General features: G+C 36.9%; 1 protein-coding gene across 9 annotated transcripts in view; it reads left to right on the forward strand.

The window, feature by feature from the left end:
- Positions 1-20,193, forward strand: part of LOC139106426 (serine/threonine-protein kinase MARK2) — a 53,536-nt gene that overhangs the window by 22,846 nt on the left and 10,497 nt on the right. For 2 of the 9 annotated variants that reach the window (XM_070663187.1, XM_070663191.1), the window contains exons 1-13: positions 956-5,292; positions 6,370-6,661; positions 11,706-11,921; positions 12,152-12,530; positions 12,607-12,827; positions 12,988-13,099; positions 13,931-14,043; positions 14,141-14,342; positions 14,631-14,834; positions 15,405-15,606; positions 16,760-16,927; positions 18,171-18,291; positions 18,967-19,055. In XM_070663187.1, coding sequence (XP_070519288.1) covers positions 4,562-5,292; positions 6,370-6,661; positions 11,706-11,921; positions 12,152-12,530; positions 12,607-12,827; positions 12,988-13,099; positions 13,931-14,043; positions 14,141-14,342; positions 14,631-14,834; positions 15,405-15,606; positions 16,760-16,927; positions 18,171-18,291; positions 18,967-19,055 — 3,050 coding nt within the window. In that variant the 5' untranslated portion in view covers positions 956-4,561. Of the gene's footprint in view, positions 1-955; positions 5,293-6,369; positions 6,662-11,705; positions 11,922-12,151; positions 12,531-12,606; positions 12,828-12,987; positions 13,100-13,930; positions 14,044-14,140; positions 14,343-14,630; positions 14,835-15,404; positions 15,607-16,759; positions 16,928-18,170; positions 18,292-18,966; positions 19,056-20,193 lie in introns of those variants that run through there. The other 7 variants (XM_070663194.1, XM_070663193.1, XM_070663196.1 and 4 more) reach the window with 5 other exon arrangements.

Below are 20,193 nucleotides of genomic sequence, written 5' to 3' on the forward strand. Positions count from 1 at the left end.
TCGCAACAATTTTTTTTTTTAATTATTCATGCACTTTACTGGAACGTATTCATTAATTTACATGACGAAGTTTGTCATCGGCGTATAAAGTACGTCTCGATCGTTCTTGACTCGCGCTCGACCGCGTCATACTCCTGCTTTCTCGACCGCAAATCCTCATTTGCTGACGAGGCCGATCGTTCCGACGGTTTTTCTGCAGCCCTCTAACGAAGTCCTTCGCCGGTATGCTACGGCGCGACAGCATGTCGGTGCATCGCGTGTCGCACGCAAAAGTTTCGAACAATGCGGTATCGCACCGACACGCCAGTACGTACGCGTACAATTTTTTTTTTTTATCGCACATGCACCGCAGTACTAGACAAATTTATCAATTAACACAGCAGCGGAGAAGACAACTGATAAACTGAAAAGAAAAAAAAAACACTTAAAATATAATTTTTTCACTGTGTTACCGAAACATGATCTTAAGATGTATCGCGACTCCGTTTTGCTGTTAATAATTTGAAATAAACCCGTGTGATTTTCTGCATTGACTGTAGCTTCATCGTATATCAAGTTCGGGATACACGCATGTTACGCAAATTAGAATTTATTTTTTTTTTTACGTGCTATTTTGGTAGCGTGTCCGTAAAAATGAGCGTCCTTAAGCGTTTCAGCAAGACAGAATAGTGCGGTTTCTACTTATCACGGGTCAGGCCATAATGTCATAATGCTGTCACCTAATGATTAATGACTTCTACTTTCTTACCTATTTGTTTATGACGTGGTGACACTGACATTACGTATCCCAACGAAAATCTGGCGGGCGCCCAAAATACTTCTAAACGTGCTTTACGACACGATTCGGAAACGCCAGGTTGCTGGTTTTACTCGCGAGATGGAACATATTATTTCATACACTAAATAGATTTCTTTTTATTTACGAAACGTTCGCAAATTAATGCTGAAGAATTTTTTATATATTTAGTATTGGAATAAACTCGTGAAACGTGAAATATAATATTTGTATATATTCGCAGATTTGCAGGCTGCGTCGAGTCTTAAAAGATTCTAAATGCTACGATTGTGGCGTAGCAGTAGTTACGAAACAAGTAAATGAAGTCGCGAAGAAGCACAAATTACGCGTATTTAATCTTATTAAGTAAACGAAGAACGTACGCGATTTAAGTGACTCGGTTAATCTGCACGCATCTATGCCTATTAAACGACGTGTATGTACATATATGTATATGCAAAGTTCACGTTTCTATTTCCCATTCCTTTTAACTCCATTTAAAGAGTTACGCAACGAATTTCGTTACGGCCGTGTCGGCAAGTGTTTTAAAGTAACACCGTAAGAAACGTCGATTTCCAAACAATAGAAAATGATTTATATGCAGTTCTCTTTAGGATTTTAAATTTATCATGAAACCGATGCGTATTATTTATTGCAACAACTTATCTTTGTTATTTCGTGACTTTATTTCGGGGACTTTTCTTTTTTAAAGATAAGGACACTTCTCAGTTGACAGTTAATCATTTCTGTAACGTGACGACTTGTTTCACTTGATTAAATTGGATTTTTTATAATTTCGATAACGTAGAAACGCTTCTGTATATAGAAACCGCGAAATTATTTACGTTTCACGATGTTGTCACTTGTCACTAACGCATATTTTGTGGTCTTGATAATTCGCAATGCCATCCGAAAAGTCGGTAATAATTTCCGCCACTTGTACACTTTAGTAAAACGTGCATCGCTCAGTATACTTTATCGTTTCACGATTTTGTGCGTACGATATTGAAAGATTTTCGATGGGACGATCATCAGAATGTTAGATAGACACGCTATCGCTTATCAGCATCTACCGCTGATAAACGATGTAACGAAGTCGAGTTTAGTCGACTCCAAGCTCTTATCATCGCCTTTCGAGAAATGGACCTAGTTAGTCATAGCCGGCCGTTGTCCACGCAGCCTTGACGCCGCCTTTCTTTCGCCTTTTCGCTTATTAATTTTTTTCTCCTTTCTTTCGAGATCAACGCTCAAGAGAAAGAATATAAAAAATCGAGTGAGTTTTTGTGTGTTACACTTGAACGAAAACCAATTCGCGTAGACGTAAATTCGTGTTGTGACGCGTGTGAACGACATTACACGTATGACATGCAATTGATAACGCGTATAATCGAAATTAGTGGAAAAATTTACATCCTATCGTTAAGCTAATTTTTGATCTCGAAAAAAAAATCCATTTCGTACTGCCGTGCATTATTGAATAAAAAAAAAAAGAACTACTTAATTATATATTTTTTACATAACCACTACGTAAACTGAATGATACAAGGATCTCGTGTGGGCGAGGGCTTGTCGAAAACTTCCATTTGCAATCACCCGGAAAAATCTTTATAATTCAATCGCCTTTTAATCGCGGGAAGAGAAATGATTGCTGTTACGAAGTTACTTCTGCGCAACAATGGGAATCTCGCATTATTATTGAACGTTCCTACGGCAATTAATAAGTACAAAGGCAGATTTACATCAGGCCTCTTTATTAAGAACACCTTTAGGTCGCGATGATTACACTGTATTTCAAACAATAATGCTTCGTCGGAACTCTCTCAACATTAATGGGGAAAAATTTTTTTTAAACTCCTTACGACACAAATCTACCGTAGAAATGTACAGGATTTCTCTACATATTCTCTCAATTCAGAAATTCTTTAATTGACATTCGGTAATATTACAATTTCTTAGGAAATAATATTGGTGATATTAAAATATTGATTTATTAGACGATAAATAGTAAAGAATTAAAGTTTATTAAGCATTTTTTGAGCTTCACCGATTGTTTTTAAACGAACAACAGTTTATAGAGCTTCCTACAGACTCGGAGAGCGACTGCGAGTGATCTGAGACACCCTATATAATCTCTCTGATCAATAAATCTTCTTAATCTCCGTACTCTATCTCGTTTGTTCACGATTTATGGCTCTATCGCCTCGTTGAAAAACAGTGTCGGTCTTTGGCGTCGATACGGTCATTCGACAAATTCTCTTCGACAAGTTTCCTTCGACATTTCTCGACGAATTGTTCGCGTATACTGTGATATCGCCTTGATGAGTAATCGGAAACTTCAGTTCTACGAAGCTAGTTGGTTCAATCAATACCTGTTGAAAGGAAATATAAATTTATCACACGTTATTTATTTTTTTATTAAATATTAGTTTTATTTTATTTTATTTTTTTTTTAATAAAACCCGTTTATCTTTAAATATCTGCAATCAAAAAGATATTGTTATCTCGTCTTTTAATCTTTTAATCTTCATCGCAGTGCGACATTTGTAAGTACATTATGAGTTAATAAAGATGACGGAAATTAATTCTCTCGTAAAATCTTCGCTTAGAATATTAAAGTTTTAACAATACAAGATTCATGAGGATCGATCGAAGTGTCAATTAGTCTAGTCTTTTGAAACAATTTTACCAACACAACTTATCACCGGCCGTTTTGTTATCGAATCTCTTCCAAATTGCCGTAAGTCTTTTATCGTGCAAATATTCGAAATAGCACGTTCAATTTTCCATTGGCAAAATTGCTTCCCTACTCTTCTATCTCTCGAGGGAGGTCACCCCTTTTTTAGACTTCGTCTCGTTTCAATCTCGGAACAAATTTCCGGCTGGCTGCTTCACCTAAGAGAACGAATCAAAGTACCGCACATAGAGCACAAAAATTGCTGGTTCGTTTATATTCGTTTATTTCTCTAGCTATTTTATTAAAAAATTAGGATAGAATGTAAAAAAGAAAACTGATAATTAATTAATTGTTCGTTCAGATATTAGTAGATCGTTAAAAAAAATTTTCGTCACAAACTATTAAATAATTCTCTAACATTTAAATATTTTTTACACAAAATGTATAATAACTTTCTGACGCTGACGCATTCGACTTGACGAATTAATTTCGCTCAGTCAAAAGCCATTATGTAATTATATATTTGAGTCATAGATAAGGACATACGCATGTTCACGGGTCTGCAAGCTTTATTCATTGTCTATTTACATTAAACTGCGGCAATTCCCGAAATTACGATTTTTCCCACGTATCCGCTTTATCGTGTACAACATTTCGATTGTAAAAATAGCCAATACAGTGCCGCCGTTCAATAAAGCTTTGTTCCTTCATCTACAAAAAAAAAAAGCCTATACCCGTGCCGCTTGTTCGCTTATTGATACATGTGATTGTGAATCGAATGGAAATAGCAGAGAGCGAGAGAGAGAGAGAGAATCGGCCGACTGGATCGTGATTCGTTATCAGGTTCTGGGTTCTGTGTAATGTGTTTGGTGATAATCGTCGCAGTGTTCGCCGACGTCACTCTTAAAAAAGAAAAACACGAGTCTTCTTCTTGACAGAGTCAGGCTAGGTTTGCTGTGCGGCGTCGTTGACCAGTTCGGCTATTGAATCGATGTTGAAGGTTTGTCAGCGGCCAATACGTTATCCAAAGATCGTCTCACGAAGACGAGATCGAGAGGAGACCGAGAAACGGCGAAACAGTACCCGGCTTCGTTTCCACGTGAGATCTCTCGATGATGGACGATCGAGAGAACCCGTTTGTACGAACGCAGGCCAGTAGAAGCCTGATTCGGACGCAGGTAGGTCCACGAAAGTTCCTGATGCCGTCGTCCGGGGAAAGGACAGTGCGCCAGGTGAATCGACAAGCGGCTAACGAATCGAACCCGATGGGCATGTCGAAACGATTATCGGCCCCGCTCGCGCCCTTGGAAGGTTTGAAACAATGGGAATTGGTGGAGGACGCCAAAGGTTTGCAAGTGGTTGAAAAGAGGGCCGGCGGTTTGAGTCCAGGCAGACCCAAGGAGATCGCTTCCACAAGTCCGATCTACGGCCGTACTCCCGTTACCGTAAAGAGGCTGCTCAGCGATACGAGCATGGACGCGAATCTGGAGGAGAAATTGAGAGCCTTCAACGAGTCGAAGATTATTCAACCACTCGGACTTCCGTCCGTTCATCAAAGGGCGGAACTGGCACCCTTTGGCCCGCTGTCAGCGGAGCCTAAGGCGCCGCTCAGTCTCGATTTGATTCTGAAGCAGCAGCGTACGGCATCGACGGGCGCGACGTCGATGGAGAGCACCGACATGCTGCAACGATTAGAGCAGCAAGTTAAAGCCATCGAGATGGGTACGATCGCCGCGAGGGCGCATCAATTGGAGATCAGCTCGGATTTTGGAGCGGAAGTCCAGCTACGATACAAGGAACACGAAGATTTGCTACGTAACGTCACCGACGATGAGGCCGAAGGGTAAAATACGCACTCTGTCCTACGTTATACATCAGTCATCCACATAATTCATACGCTCATTGACACTATCGTCGAAACTTCTCTCGCACCGAAGACACTATTCGCACGATCCGACCTTATGTCTTCTTTCCTTATTTCTTAATTTAAAGATAGCATCCGTGATGCATTATTAAAAAGATCTCTATTTGAAGAAATGCTCGCTAAATTAAACACCGCCTATTTAGATTTATCAATCAATCAAATATCATCAATTTTGCCGTGAAATAACAAAATTATCGATTCTGATAACGAATAAAATCAATTTACCTTCATTTCAATTAAAAAGATTAATTTAAAAAAAATTTAATGTCACTCACCCACGTATCATAATTTCAGCCTTCGTATTAATTGCCGTCGAAGTTTGATTGAGCCCATCGGTATTTCGATCAATCGAGTATCTGAGAACGCTTACACGTACGAATACTCGCGCATGTTCACACTTACACGACGACAGCCTTAGTGATAATTGAGGAAATCGCCGTCCTACCTCCTCTTAATCCTTCTCGTCTCTGGACCGATTACCCACATGCCTGATTCGCACAATTGCCTGTCCGTTTACACCCACGCGTGTCTCCCTTTCCTCGATACAATTGGTATTTAGTTTACGCAATGTCGCAATCGCCGCGTAGCGATTCACTCGGTGACTTCCCGTCGGCCGGTTTATCGTAATTACACACCTAACCGAGCGAGATCAGAGAAGTGGTACGTGTTCGCGACGACAGATGTTTCGACGAACAAATACACTGGGGGTGTGCCATTGTACACAGCTCACATACATCACGCACAGATCACGATAATTAATAATAACGTCTCGCGCGATCTCGCCCCGATAACAATACCGAGATAATATTTTTCTGAATTCCAAGCAATTAAACGTAAATGAATTCTCGCGAATTAAATCTGTCGCGTTAGAACTTATTATTAATTATCAGTTTAATCATTCATGATATACGGTACCGTGAAACATGGTACGGTTGCGAGGGAGGAGAAAATTATGACGAACGAATCGTAATGAAACGTCGACGAAAATAAAAAAAGGACCTCGATGCTGCACCGTGGGGATGCGACGCGGAACTCCACCGGAAACGCCGGTATCACGCCAAAGAAACCCACCGTTAAGTTGTCCAGGACCGCTTCGGATACGCGGCGCGGACAAGAGGCGGAGATGAGAGTGCAATCCAGGATGCCGCAAACGCACGCGATCGTCCGGCCGATAGTCGCTAAGAAGGATCATCAGCGTCATCAGTCACCGCAACAGCAGAACAACGCAACGTCCATCCCGCTCAAACCGTTGACAGACATGCAGAAGAGTATTCAGAGCGAGAAGGAGGTAGATATTTAACGTATATATATTTTATGTATAGGCGTCGATTGCAGCGGTACCACTCATGACGTCAGACAGGTTTATCGTTATCTTATCGACAAGATGATTTTCATCTGGTTTAAGAAGGAGAAAAAAAAAAGAGGATTATTTTTCGATGTCTATCGTAGAATAATTATACTGTATACGGTATTACGCAGTTGTAGCTTTGCCGAAGATTATCCGACGATAATTAGTGAAATTATTAAGAATCTAGGTGAAATATCGTTCAGAGTGCTGAATGTCTAAAAGGTGAACAAAGTCACGAACGTAAGCGCGAGATGGAAACATTGAAAATGACTTGCATTCGCGCGCAGAAACTTTACGATCGGCCATGCACGTGCACATATCGACGATGGTGACACCCTCGCTAATGAATCGAGCGCAAACGAGTGACAACGTAAATGCACTTCCATACTTACGTCACACGTACGACTCGTCCGCGGCTCATTCGTTCGACCTGAAATAATCCGAGTGATTTCCCCGCTTCGTCGAAGCGCCATTCGGTTGCCACGATCGCGCGAACCTGTCAATACTAATTAATTCCGCGTACTATTCCGCATTCAACGTGTCTTGGAAAAAATTTTTTTTTTATCTTTAAAAAATTATTTAGCAACGAAAAATGTGTACGAGCGAAAATAAAATATATAGAACTCTTTTTTTCAGCCGCAAACCGTGAAAGCTTGTTCGCGAGTATTTATTTGTTTTTAAATAAACGTTATAAATGGAATAAATTTAAGAGAACGTGTTCGATTAATATAATTTAACTACCGTGACAATTCGAACATGTTTCTCTTTCGTTCAATGGAAAGTATCGAAGATGGCAATAGATAATTTTCCCAATAGAGCTTCTTTATACATATACGTCAATATAAAACGGCGGATGTCATAGCTTTTAATATCATACGTCCTGGACTCGATGGCTCGGTAATATATCTGGAGCGGGACTTTATTTTACATCCATATCAACTTTTTGTGTCGCGCCGTAAAACAAATTTTAAATGTATCACGCGATAGCGGAAGTGTCGGCTTTGTTTCACGTCATGTAGCTCGCTATTTCACGTTTTCCTTGCCGTTTCGTGGAAATATAAATCATAATTTTCGAATTTCCTAGCGTCAGCAGTTTTCATTTATACAAACATTGTAAGTTTTATCGAAACCAACGGCTAATTTAAAACGGAAAAATCTTTCTCGGATAATTTCCAATTACAATGTGCAAATTAAAAATTCGGAATTTACGCGGTAATTACTCTGCTGACATTTTTTTTTTTTTATTTAACCGAACACTTAAACAGTGTTCCATAATTTATTAACTACTTCACGTGTGTGCGATTCTATTTTTCGACGAGAATTCGCGTCAACTTAGATCTATTCTTATCTACCTTTTGCGTGAAGTGGATGTCCGCAGCTCTTCCTCTCATCGTTACTTTCTCGGTCGATTGATCAGCTGATAGAAGCCGAAGCTCTCTTTCTGTCTCGCTGTTGCTTCTTTCAGAAATTTCGATTTTATTCCCTTCATACCGATTCTCGAACACCCTCGTCTAAGTATCTAACGGGAAAAGAAATCAATGCTCTCGCAGCACGAGAATAAGAAAATCGTTGTTTAATTGTTTATATAATTTTTTTTTTTTTTTTTTTGATTGCCGCAATATTAAGATCGATACTGTTCCAATCAAAAAAATACTTTTTAACTCTTTATAATTATGAACGTTTTTTAATATTAAATAAAAAGCTAGTGACGTAAGGTATTATATAATGATTTTGTCAACCTTATTTTAGCATATTATACTTCACAGTACCTGCATATAGCGTTGAACTTTGTTGCGATAATCTTCTCGGTGTTCGTACTAGTAGTTTAGTCGAGCAGCTGACGAGGCGAAAACTGGTTGCTAGGTAGGAGGATGATAAAGATAAAGATGTGGCATCCCACACTTTACATCCCACAGTTGTGTGCGTCATCGTCGCGATGCAGTATCTTAGAATTAAAGCATCTTTCTTCGATAGGTTTTTTCTTTTTTTTTTTTTTTTTATAAAATAATGTGCTAATTTTACTTCTTATCAAATGTTATGAATTTTTGTAGTTTCGAAAATTATAGGGAAATAGTTTTATATTTTTTAACCGATCTTAAGAATTTGAAGTACTTTCTCTAGGGACACGTCGATGCCTGCGCTGTGCGATATTCGATCCGATCAGCTGACCAGTCTGAAACTCTCTGTTATCTATAGTAGAACCCTCCACTAAAAGGGTAGAACACGGAACAAACATGTGTTGTTGGTTCCCACTTTCTGCCACGCATGCGTTCCTCCATCGAGGAGAGGGTGGCCGAAAGGGGTGGGTGAACGACGTCGAGGCTAGGCATTCAAGGGTGGTTCGCTCGCACGTTTCCACCAGGGGTGGCGGCGGCGCCGTGTATTGATTCTGCTTTCGCATCCCTCGGTTGTGTGGTCTCTTCTCCGAGGGTGGCTCGTTTCGAGGGTGGAAAAGGGAAAAGGCAGTCGCGTACGGTCGTTGTCGATGTGCAAAGCATTCGTTTCGCGCGTTTCTCCATTTTCTTATTGCAGTTTTTTTTTTTCCTTTTCTCACTTGCTTTTCTTCGTCAAGTACTGACATTTGATTGCAATAGGCGAGCAAGAGATTTCCGAACAGTGACATCGTCTCTGCCCTTGACATACGCTTTGAGAACTCTTAACGGAAGCAAATGAAGAGCCGTCGATTCGTCGCAAGGCATCGAAGCTTCTGTCGGATTCCTAATCTCGATAGTTTCTCAAGAAATTTCCCTGACGTGTACTTTATAACTAATTTGTGATTGTGCTTCGATTAATTGCCAGTGAGTTATCGCGATAAAATAAACCGATGGATCAATGTTAGACGAGAGGGAGGAATGGTGTCGCTGACGTTCTATCTACCTATCGTTCACCGAAAATTGACAAGATAGCGATTAGTTTAGTCAGTGACGTCTAAAAAAAAAAATAACGTACGTGGTGCGACCTGGCTTCGCTGAAATATTCTTGAATTTGATCGCGATCGAATTTGAAACTCATTAGCAAACATCAGAAGCGATCTGTGCATCCACATCTAAGCTGTTATTCATTCAAACGGAGCTTCTCAGAAGCTATTGTCACATTTCGCAAAGTTACGTCTCGCAGGAGAAACAAAGTTCTCCGAAGACAAATTTGAGAAATGCAGACCGCAGTAATAAAATACGAACATTATTTAAAGAGTAAATTCATAATTTACGATTATCAATATTAGTACAAGGGATGTCTAACGTGATTTGTTAATTGAAAAATGTAATCCAAGCGTCATCAATCTGTCTTTTTAAATCGCGAAGTTAAGGGATTATTCCTCATTTATTTTTCCAGCGATTAAAATGTTCGTCTAGCGACAAATGATATAATAGTTGACACGATGATCGGTTTATTTCGTCGTGATATAATGGTGATTTTTTACGACATCGTGTTTCGTTAAAATGAACCAGCGTGGTGATACGCTTCGCAGGTTGACTCATCGCTCGACTTTCCAAAACGATCGGCCACAGGAGCAGTGGTACTTGATCGCAGAAAATCACGGCCGTTAAACGAAATTTCAGGACTGAAAGTTAATCCGTTTGTCAATGAAACGGAGGATCGGAAGAAGGGATTGCGCGATTCGCAAATCGTGACGTCAACATGTGGAGTGAGGCGGCCACTGAAATATCAAAAGGCGAAACCGAAAAATCCGTGATCCATCCTTCCGCATCGGACCTTTTCTGTGCGTTCGTCCGACATCGGCGGACAGACAAATCGAACAATCTGCAGATCGTCTAAATCGCGTATACGCGAGGACGAGTAAGCGATTTATCGTCGGATCCGTCATCGATCCGCCGTGTATTAACTTGCTGGGACTAGCAAACAATCAAACTGGCGGCCTCTAAAGCAGCGACCACCGCCGTTTCGCGGAAGATGGTCACGCGTAGCCTTCTGCGGGTAAAAAATCAAAAATTCTGCAAATATAATTATTAATTTGTTATTTTATTTACTTTAATTTATTTTAAAACTCGTTATCTCGCTCGCTTTATATCATATATGTATATATATTTTTTTTAATTACAAATAAGTAATTTCTTTTATTCTAAATCCTTGATTGTTTTATAAAGGCATGTATCTGACTGGTCGTAAGCATTAATGCATTGAAATGACACTTCTGCATAAATGCTTGTCATGTTAATTCTGCTGTTTTTTTTTCTCTCTCTCTTTCCCTCTTACCTTTATTAGAGATACGTTGATAAGAAATTAAAAAATTGCACGCGCGCAGCGTCGACTTGGCGCAGCGGTTATCCTTGCGATTAATATAGGAGAGTCCGGTGTGGTTCAGTCGGAACAATCCGTATCTCGTGCACTTTAACGAGTTATAATTAATTCCATTGACAATGGCCGCCGTGCCTGGAAGAGTCAAGTGCGGCCGTGGAGGCATGTAGATATGCGTAAATAAATGCGGCATTGCGCGGGGAGGGAAAGATCCGCGATGTGGCATTCTCGAGGAATGCACGCCGAGCTCTTAACGAGCGTTTGCCCCGTATTTCCCCTGCCCCATTCCGCGACTTAAAACGCTGCGCTCTCAGAGATGCGGCCTAAGTTTCTGAAATAGTTGGCTATTTACGACGCAACTTTACACGGCGTTCTCTCGTTTCTTGAAATAAATTAGCATGCTCGGTACGTGTAGCGTTTGCAATATTTTCCACCGGCTATATCGAATTCATATTGTATTACGTAATCTGCTATATCTTTTAATTTAATTACGCGCTCTTGCTCGAAATCGTTTAGCAATGCCGGCGAAAATTATCGTAAGATTTAATAAAAATTAATACTCACGTTTTTTTTTTTTTTTTTTTTTACAGAACAAAAATGTATATTATTTTTTACGATTCAGAAATGGTTATTATGCGTATAGCAATTTAGCGACAGCGTTATATTTGTAGATTCGTGTAATTTATTTTTTTTTTTGCTCATTAATCGTAATTTTTATGTGTTACAGACGGGGGATGGCGTAGGGGTGTCGAGTAGCGGAGGTCGACTCTCCTCAAGGAGTCGAACCTCCGAGGAACCTCATATCGGCAAGTACAAATTACTGAAGACTATTGGCAAAGGCAACTTTGCCAAAGTAAAGCTTGCTAAGCATGTGCCCACGGGGAAGGAAGTAGCCATCAAGATCATCGATAAGACTCAATTGAATCCTGGTAGTCTTCAAAAGGTAATGCTACGTCGTTATTATATTATATTTTTTCATTATTAGTCATAAAGTCAAGACTTTAGTTGTATTAACTTTTCGTGCTAATGTTTTCATGAGAAAATTTATCATCGGTTGAGTCATTTAGCATTAACATACTTTAACAGAAAAAAAGAAAAATAACTTTAAATTATACCGTGCTTGTCATCAATGTAAATATGTTGATTCATGCTGATGCATCTGGTAAATTACAGCTATTCCGAGAAGTCAGGATAATGAAGATGCTTGACCATCCAAATATAGTGAAATTGTTCCAAGTGATCGAAACTGAAAAGACACTGTACCTAGTAATGGAGTACGCCAGTGGTGGCGAAGTCTTCGACTACCTGGTTCTGCACGGGCGGATGAAAGAGAAAGAGGCCAGAGCGAAGTTCAGGCAGATCGTTTCTGCTGTGCAATACTGCCATCAAAAGAAGATCATTCATAGAGACTTAAAAGCCGAAAATCTGTTGCTCGATAGTGAAATGAATATTAAGATCGCTGATTTCGGTTTTAGCAATGAATTTACACCCGGTAACAAGTTAGACACATTTTGTGGCTCACCGCCGTATGCCGCGCCAGAACTTTTTCAAGGTATTCTCTCGAAATAACTTGTGCGGGTTCGCAATGTCTGAGCTTCAAATTTATTTGTGCGATTTCTTGTTTACAGGAAAAAAGTACGATGGTCCGGAAGTAGACGTATGGTCGTTAGGTGTAATCCTGTACACATTGGTATCCGGCTCACTGCCTTTCGATGGTTCGACGTTAAGGGAATTGAGGGAAAGGGTATTAAGGGGAAAATATAGAATTCCGTTTTATATGTCTACGGACTGTGAAAATCTTCTTAAGAAATTCTTGGTGCTCAATCCAACGAAGAGAGCTTCATTAGAGGTACGTGACGATCAGATTTAAATTAAATTCTATTAAATTTTTTTTTGTCTTTTTATTAGTTAAAATATTAATTGTTATCGTATTACTGTTTAATTTTACGAGTCTTTTTAATTACACGTAAATTATGTTTGACAGAATTTAATAAAATTTATTATTTTAGAACATAATGAAGGATAAGTGGATGAATACGGGATACGAAGATGACGAATTAAAACCGTACTTAGAACCTGAACCTGATTACAGAGATCACAAGAGGATAGGTGAGTCTGCCAGTATGTACATAACACTTACTACTTACCGTTTTTATGTTTAATGTTACACTCCAAGATGTGAACATTCTACTCTACGCGAGATTAATAATAAAGATTAACTTCCACTTTCTCCAATATCTTGAAACTACTATGGTTTTGTAATGCTGTTTTAACATCCTGGAATTTTTATGTAGTTTTTTTTTTCTTTTTTTAAGAAGAATGTTCACATCTTGGAGTGTTTCTTTTAGCTAGAAAATTGTGCAATGTAATTACTAATAATATATTATCGAAATATATCAGACAGTCTTACTTAATATTACTTACAACACTGCATTACAGTTTTCAATTAGAAAACTGAATGTAGTCTTTAAGACATGTATAATTTGAGATAATGTTTTACTAAATTATATTAAGTAAGAGATTTGTAAGTGCACATTTTTTATGCACAGCGTGAAAACATTTTATAGCTTATTTTTAAAGTTCTTATTTAGTCTGATATATTTATAATTACGTGTATGTATTTGTTGTATTCTGCTTTCTGAAAAAAAAGGACGTATTGCATGCAAAAATAAGATTAATACTAATATTAATATTGAACTAAACTTACATTTCTTAAATGCATATTTTTAAGAGTGTTAAATGGAAACACCATAAAGATGATACAATCAAACTAAGGTCAAATTAAGAATATAATATTCTAATTTTTAAATGTTACATAATATCTATTATAATATGTAGTGCAGTTTTTTTTATTTTTTTTTTGTATTTGTAAAATTTAGAATCATGAGTGTTGTAAAAAAGTTGTTTTAACTTTAATGGATGTGACTATGCCGCCACGCATTTTTATTTCAGAGGCCTTAGCCAGTATGGGATATACTCGAAGCGAAATAGAGGATTCTTTAGGACAAGCGAAATATGACGATGTATTCGCCACTTATCTTCTATTAGGCAGAAAGACAACAGATGTAAGTACAATGCATAAAAATTAACGTAAGATTAAAACTAAGTAACATACAAATAATTTTCCTTTTATTTCCATTTTTTTTTTTTTTTTTTGTATAGCCTGAAAGCGACGGATCACGATCAGGTAGTTCATTGTCACTGCGTAACATTCCACCTCAAGTTAGTTCAGGTGGTGGAGGAGGAAGCAGTGGAGGAACAGGTGGTGCAGTACAGAGTCCATCTCACAGAGGTGTTCACAGAAGTATTTCCGCTAGTAATCCAAAACCCAGTAGACGAGCCTCGTCTGGTGGTGAAACTCTGCGTAAGTGTAAAATTTCTACTTGTTAAACTATAATTTTTAATGCAATGTGGCAGTTTAAATTTTATCGTCAAAAAAACAAGCGGATAAGGATAGTTACTAAAACTTGGGTAAGATATCTGTATTCTTTGTAATCAGGAATTGTGAATTTTATACAAGTTATATATTTTTTGTATTTCGAAGATAAATAACAGCTATTTTTTATGTATTTTAATGTAAATTTTGTATTTAAAGGTATTTTAAATGTAAAAATAGAGGATATGTGTTATATAATTTTTTTTTTTTTATTAGGAGGCGCACCCAGTCCAGGTAACGCAACGAATCACAATCACGCGACTGCAGTAACTGGCGCAACTGTGACTGGAAGTGGAGGTAGTAATTTTAAACGACAAAATACCGTAGACGCAGCCACGATCAAAGAAAATAGTGCTCGCGTTTCTGCAAGCCGGCCCTCAGCACCCAAAAATAGTCAACCACCTGGGCAATTAGATACTAGTGAGTTGTTATGCTTAATCCTTGAACAACGTTTTGTGATAAAAATTTATTTTACAAAATATTCGATTTTTTGTCGAGTTATATTTTTTTCATGATGCTTGAGCAAAGTCTTTGGATAAGGTTGCTTTGGATGAGGTTGCAGCAGTTTAATAATTAATTTATTGAATATACATTAGTTTCTAATGTGTGTTAATGGTGTTATTTGTATTATTTCGTATTTGCTCATAAATTTTATCATCACAATCATTATTAAAAATTCTAATAATACATTTCAATTTATTATGCGTATTTTCTCATATGTTTGTAACATTGAACGCATCATATTGTCATTAATTTTATTACTATCATGCACCTGTATCCCTAAACTCTGATCATTTATCATGGTTTTTATAATGTATTCATTTGTACGAGAAAGGGACAGTTGATTACATTATTCTATGTTTGTTCTTTAATATGGGAGCAGGTTAGACATTTCACGTGGCAGCTCAGTTTCAATCTGTTTCTGTTTGTTATAATTTAAAGTATGTTGCTTTTTGTTTTGTGTTGAACCATATCTAATAAAACTTGCAGTGACAATGTTCATTCTAGGCGTGGGCACAAGTCCTGGTGGTAAAGCAAGAGTAGGCAAGAGTAACACGATGAACGCAGGAGTAGGTGGTGGTCGGCCTCTTACCTCACCTGCTCCTGGTTCTGTTGGTCGACGTAGCACCATCTCCTATGATCAAGCGAAAACATCATCATCATCTACAGAAAGAACCAACGAAGTACCCAGGTATAGTAAATTCCAATTATTCTTATCCGGGACATGTGATCTATATTTGGATAAAAACAGGATACGAATATAATTAGAAAATAAATCTAGCGATACGAGGATTTCTGATATTCTACTTAAATCTTCCGACTACTCGATACATATTTTATATATGAGGTATTGGACATGTATTTAATTTTTATCCCTTGCGAATTACTTGAATTTTTCTATTATCAATTTATATTCGTAAATTAAATTATGGTCCAGTATCTCGTTAATTATATAAAGTTAGAGGTAAAATAGGAATATTAGTGCGTTTTGTGTGACGTTTTCTATCGACTTAACACTTTTACTTTCACTAACTGTAGACGACTGATTATTTACGTGTGCAAAGTACACTAAACCATTACTCGAGAAACGACTTAATAATAATTGAATGAGTAATAATGAAGTCTGTCATTAAAAATCGCGGGGAATTCATTTGTTTGTTGCATTGCTCTAGCATGCTGGCTGCTGCCTGCCAATCGTTCATTGCGATATCACTTTCTTTATAGCTTGACAGATGTATCGAACGAACAGTCCGATGTAACATGTACAGACGCTTGCTGAAATGATATCAGATCACAGTCGCATCTACGTGTATAACTCTGTTATCTTAATTATATATCTAGTCGAAAAGGTTTAGACACATACATTAACATCATCATACATTTTTTCATCCTTATGTTGTAGCGTCATATTCTGTTCTTTTATCATACGAATATTTCGCGAAGTTACATTAGCCGCAGCAGTTAGTGTTCTCATTCTCCTTTTCTATCCTTACGATTTCCTTTTAAATTCCTTATCAACGAATTTTTGTTAGAAAACGTACATTTCTATAAAGATATATGTGAGATATATACGTATGTATGTATGTTACACATATACATGTATTTCTTTATTTTTATTTTTTTAAATAATATTACAAGAATCAACTTGTTGAAAAACTAAATCGCATCGTGTATAGATACGTAATTAATTATCTTTAATATCTAGAACTTTATAAATCTTAAATCTCGCCTCGTTTTGTGTGATTCAAAAAAACATTTTCTGCTTCTTATTACATAAAAAAAAAAAAAAGAAGTAAATCGTGGAACATAAGATTCGGCAATTTGCTGATTAGTTTTGTGCACAGCCTGGGCGAGGGCACTAGACCAACGCGGGGTCACACCAAGTCTGCGAGCATCAGCGCAAGTCACCGTTCCTCAAGTGGTGTACCCCCCAGCGACCATTCACTACTGGACCCTCAACCACGCAACGCCCACAACTCCTTACTCGCCACTGCTGACCCCCTTAGGCAGAGGTACAGGCCCCCGATGCCTAATACAAAAACCGAAAGACCTGCATACATTCCTGCATACTATTTTTTAAATATATTTATACGTATATATATTATTTAAATATATATACATATACATATTTCCAGTACATTCGTTCTTTCATTTCGTTACTTCTTTCTTAGGCCACTAACTTTCTTAGGGTAATTAGGTCTCTTTTATAATCATAGGATTTTTTCATAAATTTAACTGGAGCGAATAATGAGAAGGCTCATTGCTCAAAAAGTCAAAAGTCACAGCGCATATCTTTTTGGACTTTTGAACTTCTTCATTTATTCAATTGTCGACGTAGGATTCTCTAGGATAGTTTCTGGTCATTCTCTCATTGCTTTTTAATTCTCTTCTCCTATTTCTTTCTTTTTTTTTTTTTATGCTCTTCTCTTTCTTTACTTTCTTCTTTGCGTTTGCATGATAAACTCTCAGGTTTCTGTAGTGGCTTTATTGCTTCTCATTTCATATATATAAAAATCATTAGGTTCCATCATAGTATAATCATCTCATTACGATTCATGATACAATTTCGACATGGTTACATTTCATTCACTTAGAGATTTTTATATGACTTTTGATTGATAAACTTAATACGTCGATGTTATAATAATACTATATTGTAGTATATAACAGCATGATATAATTCTTTTTATTAAAGAAACATTTTCTAATAATTATTTATATATGAACGAGATTTTTGATACTTTTCCGAAATCCGATTAACGTAATTTACAATCATAATTTTTTTTAATTACCGTACAATTCCTGTATCTCTTAAAAAAAAAACAATTAATGAAACAATTTAATTTTGATGCATATACAGTTTACAGTAGACTATGTCAAATTAAATAATAACATATTAAATACTTTTTATTAGTAATTAATTAATTTTTCTTATCAGTATCGCTTTATTAATTCCCCATTCATTACGCTTAATTTGTATGGCATTGCTTGCGCGTTGAATTTTTACAATATCTCCAGAAATATAGCAGTTAAGCAACTAATTTTATCTACTTAACATCCTCTTTACATCTCGATGCCAGCTTTACTTGATCTGGATGGGTGATAATTAATAATATACATAGATAGTATATGTATTTACTGCGAGCATATACTTTCCGCAATTCGTTATAGTGTGCTAAAAATGCTGATAAATTGGCCTCTATATTTATCATGTGACTGCAACCTGTATTAAAACAAATTGTTACCTGTTAATAGTTTGGGTGTATGCACAAGCAACAGACTGGCGACAACCACTACGCCAGCATTTCCACGGAATGTTCCGAGTCGCAGTACGTTCCATTCTGGCCAAAATAGAGCACAGCGAAATCACACTCAGGTGAGTACAATAATGTAATCGTAGGAATAAAAACAGTACCTTAGCATACCTCTCATTGCTTTAAAATATTTAATTATGCATTCGGACATCAATTGTATTCCTTTTTTTTCGGTTTTCAAGTTATTACTCTCGCGGCAACAAGTGAGCCAAACGAGAGAATGCGCGATCAGCTGAGCTGTTATAAAAAAAACCCTCGTTAGCGAGATTCGAGCCAAAACGTTCAAGAAGTAACAGAATGCATGAGTGAGCAAGGAGTTCGAAGTCAATAAGTTGCACATTACCCAATGGTAACAGAAATTATAAAACAGAGATCTTATCATCGGGTAATATGCAACTTTAGCTCCTGACTCGATCACAGATGGCACCTGCGGCAGTGCCACCTCGCATAGACATCGTTGAACTTTCCTCAACTGTACTCGTGTTACTTCACGAACGTTTGATCGGAATCTCGGCACGGAAAAACCTCCGGACTAATTAATATCACTTAATTTACTTTAACTTCCGAACCGTTCAAAAGAGTGCATGATTAAATCACCGTTTCATCTAATTTACATCGCGATAAAGCGGCAATAATAACGCGGCTTTTTAAAGATAAGACACGGTAATTATTAATTGTACATTACAATTAAAAAAAATTATTTATTTCATTAAAGATTAATACAAACGTGTTTTTAGGGTCACACACAAACGCAGGACACGAATGCAATTAGCCCATTAGCAAGACCGTCCTTCTTCTCGAAATTGTCCTCGAAGTTCTCCAAACGGTAAGTTTTAAAATTGATTGAATATATATTTAACGATACCGATATTTGACAGCATGCTAATAATTTGTATGATTGTAATATTACTACTATACATTTACGAATTTTTTTTGTTTTTTTTTTTTTACGTATTTTACAATATAAGCCAGTTATCTCTTCATATCTATGAGAAAGAAAATTTATGAATATTAAATATCTAATAACATTAAACGTAAAACAAAAATTTTTTATCTTTTCCATTATCTTAGTTTTATTTCATTATACATTCATATATGTGTATTAATTTATTTTACGTCATATATGTATATCAAGCAGTAAACATCTATTTAATAATTTCATGCCGCCGCGTTATCTAATTATCCGGTTACAAGTACAGACTGAGAGCTCTAGCATAAACATCACAGCTTTGCAGTGAATCCTCAGTGCATGCTTAGCATTTTAAGCATTTAAGTGTTGAGATTTTAATATATTTGAATATATCTCATATTGTGATCTAGTGTGATAAATTGTATTTATTATTTGCATGCAAATGACGTTTTTGTTTTTAAGGATGCACAATGACTATGTAATTCTGAAAATTCTATACGTCGATATATTTACATATTATAAAGAAATATGTGACGTCTATATTCATTACAAATTCGATGAGCCAGCAGCGACCATTATCAGTGAAAGCCGCAAAACATGTAGCTTATGCATTTTATTTCGTAGTTTTATTTATAATACCATTTTCATCCTCAAGCGTTATCGCGTATTTTCACCTATCTGTATTGATTGTATTTTTTAATTTTTTTTTCCCAAACATTGGCTTGACAGATTGTACCCCTTTTAGCTGAATTTTGAGTAGATATATTTTCGTTCTACATGCGTTCTGTATAATGAAAAAAAATATATATGCAGCATTTTATTTTTACTTATTTATTTATCACATAATAGATTAAATTTATATATATTGTAAAATATAGTGTTGTAAGATTCGCGCTTAAGAAACTGTCTTGACAGCCAATGAAAATAATACACACTGCTTGGCTTAACTCAGGCCACCTCGCATACTCATTGTGCATCCCTTTTTCTCACTCAAATGTAGCGAGGCATATCTTTGATTTATTATATATATATAAATATATATGTATCCATATAT

This window comes from Cardiocondyla obscurior, linkage group LG11 (assembly GCF_019399895.1).
Source record: "Cardiocondyla obscurior isolate alpha-2009 linkage group LG11, Cobs3.1, whole genome shotgun sequence".
NCBI lineage: Eukaryota > Metazoa > Arthropoda > Insecta > Hymenoptera > Formicidae > Cardiocondyla > Cardiocondyla obscurior.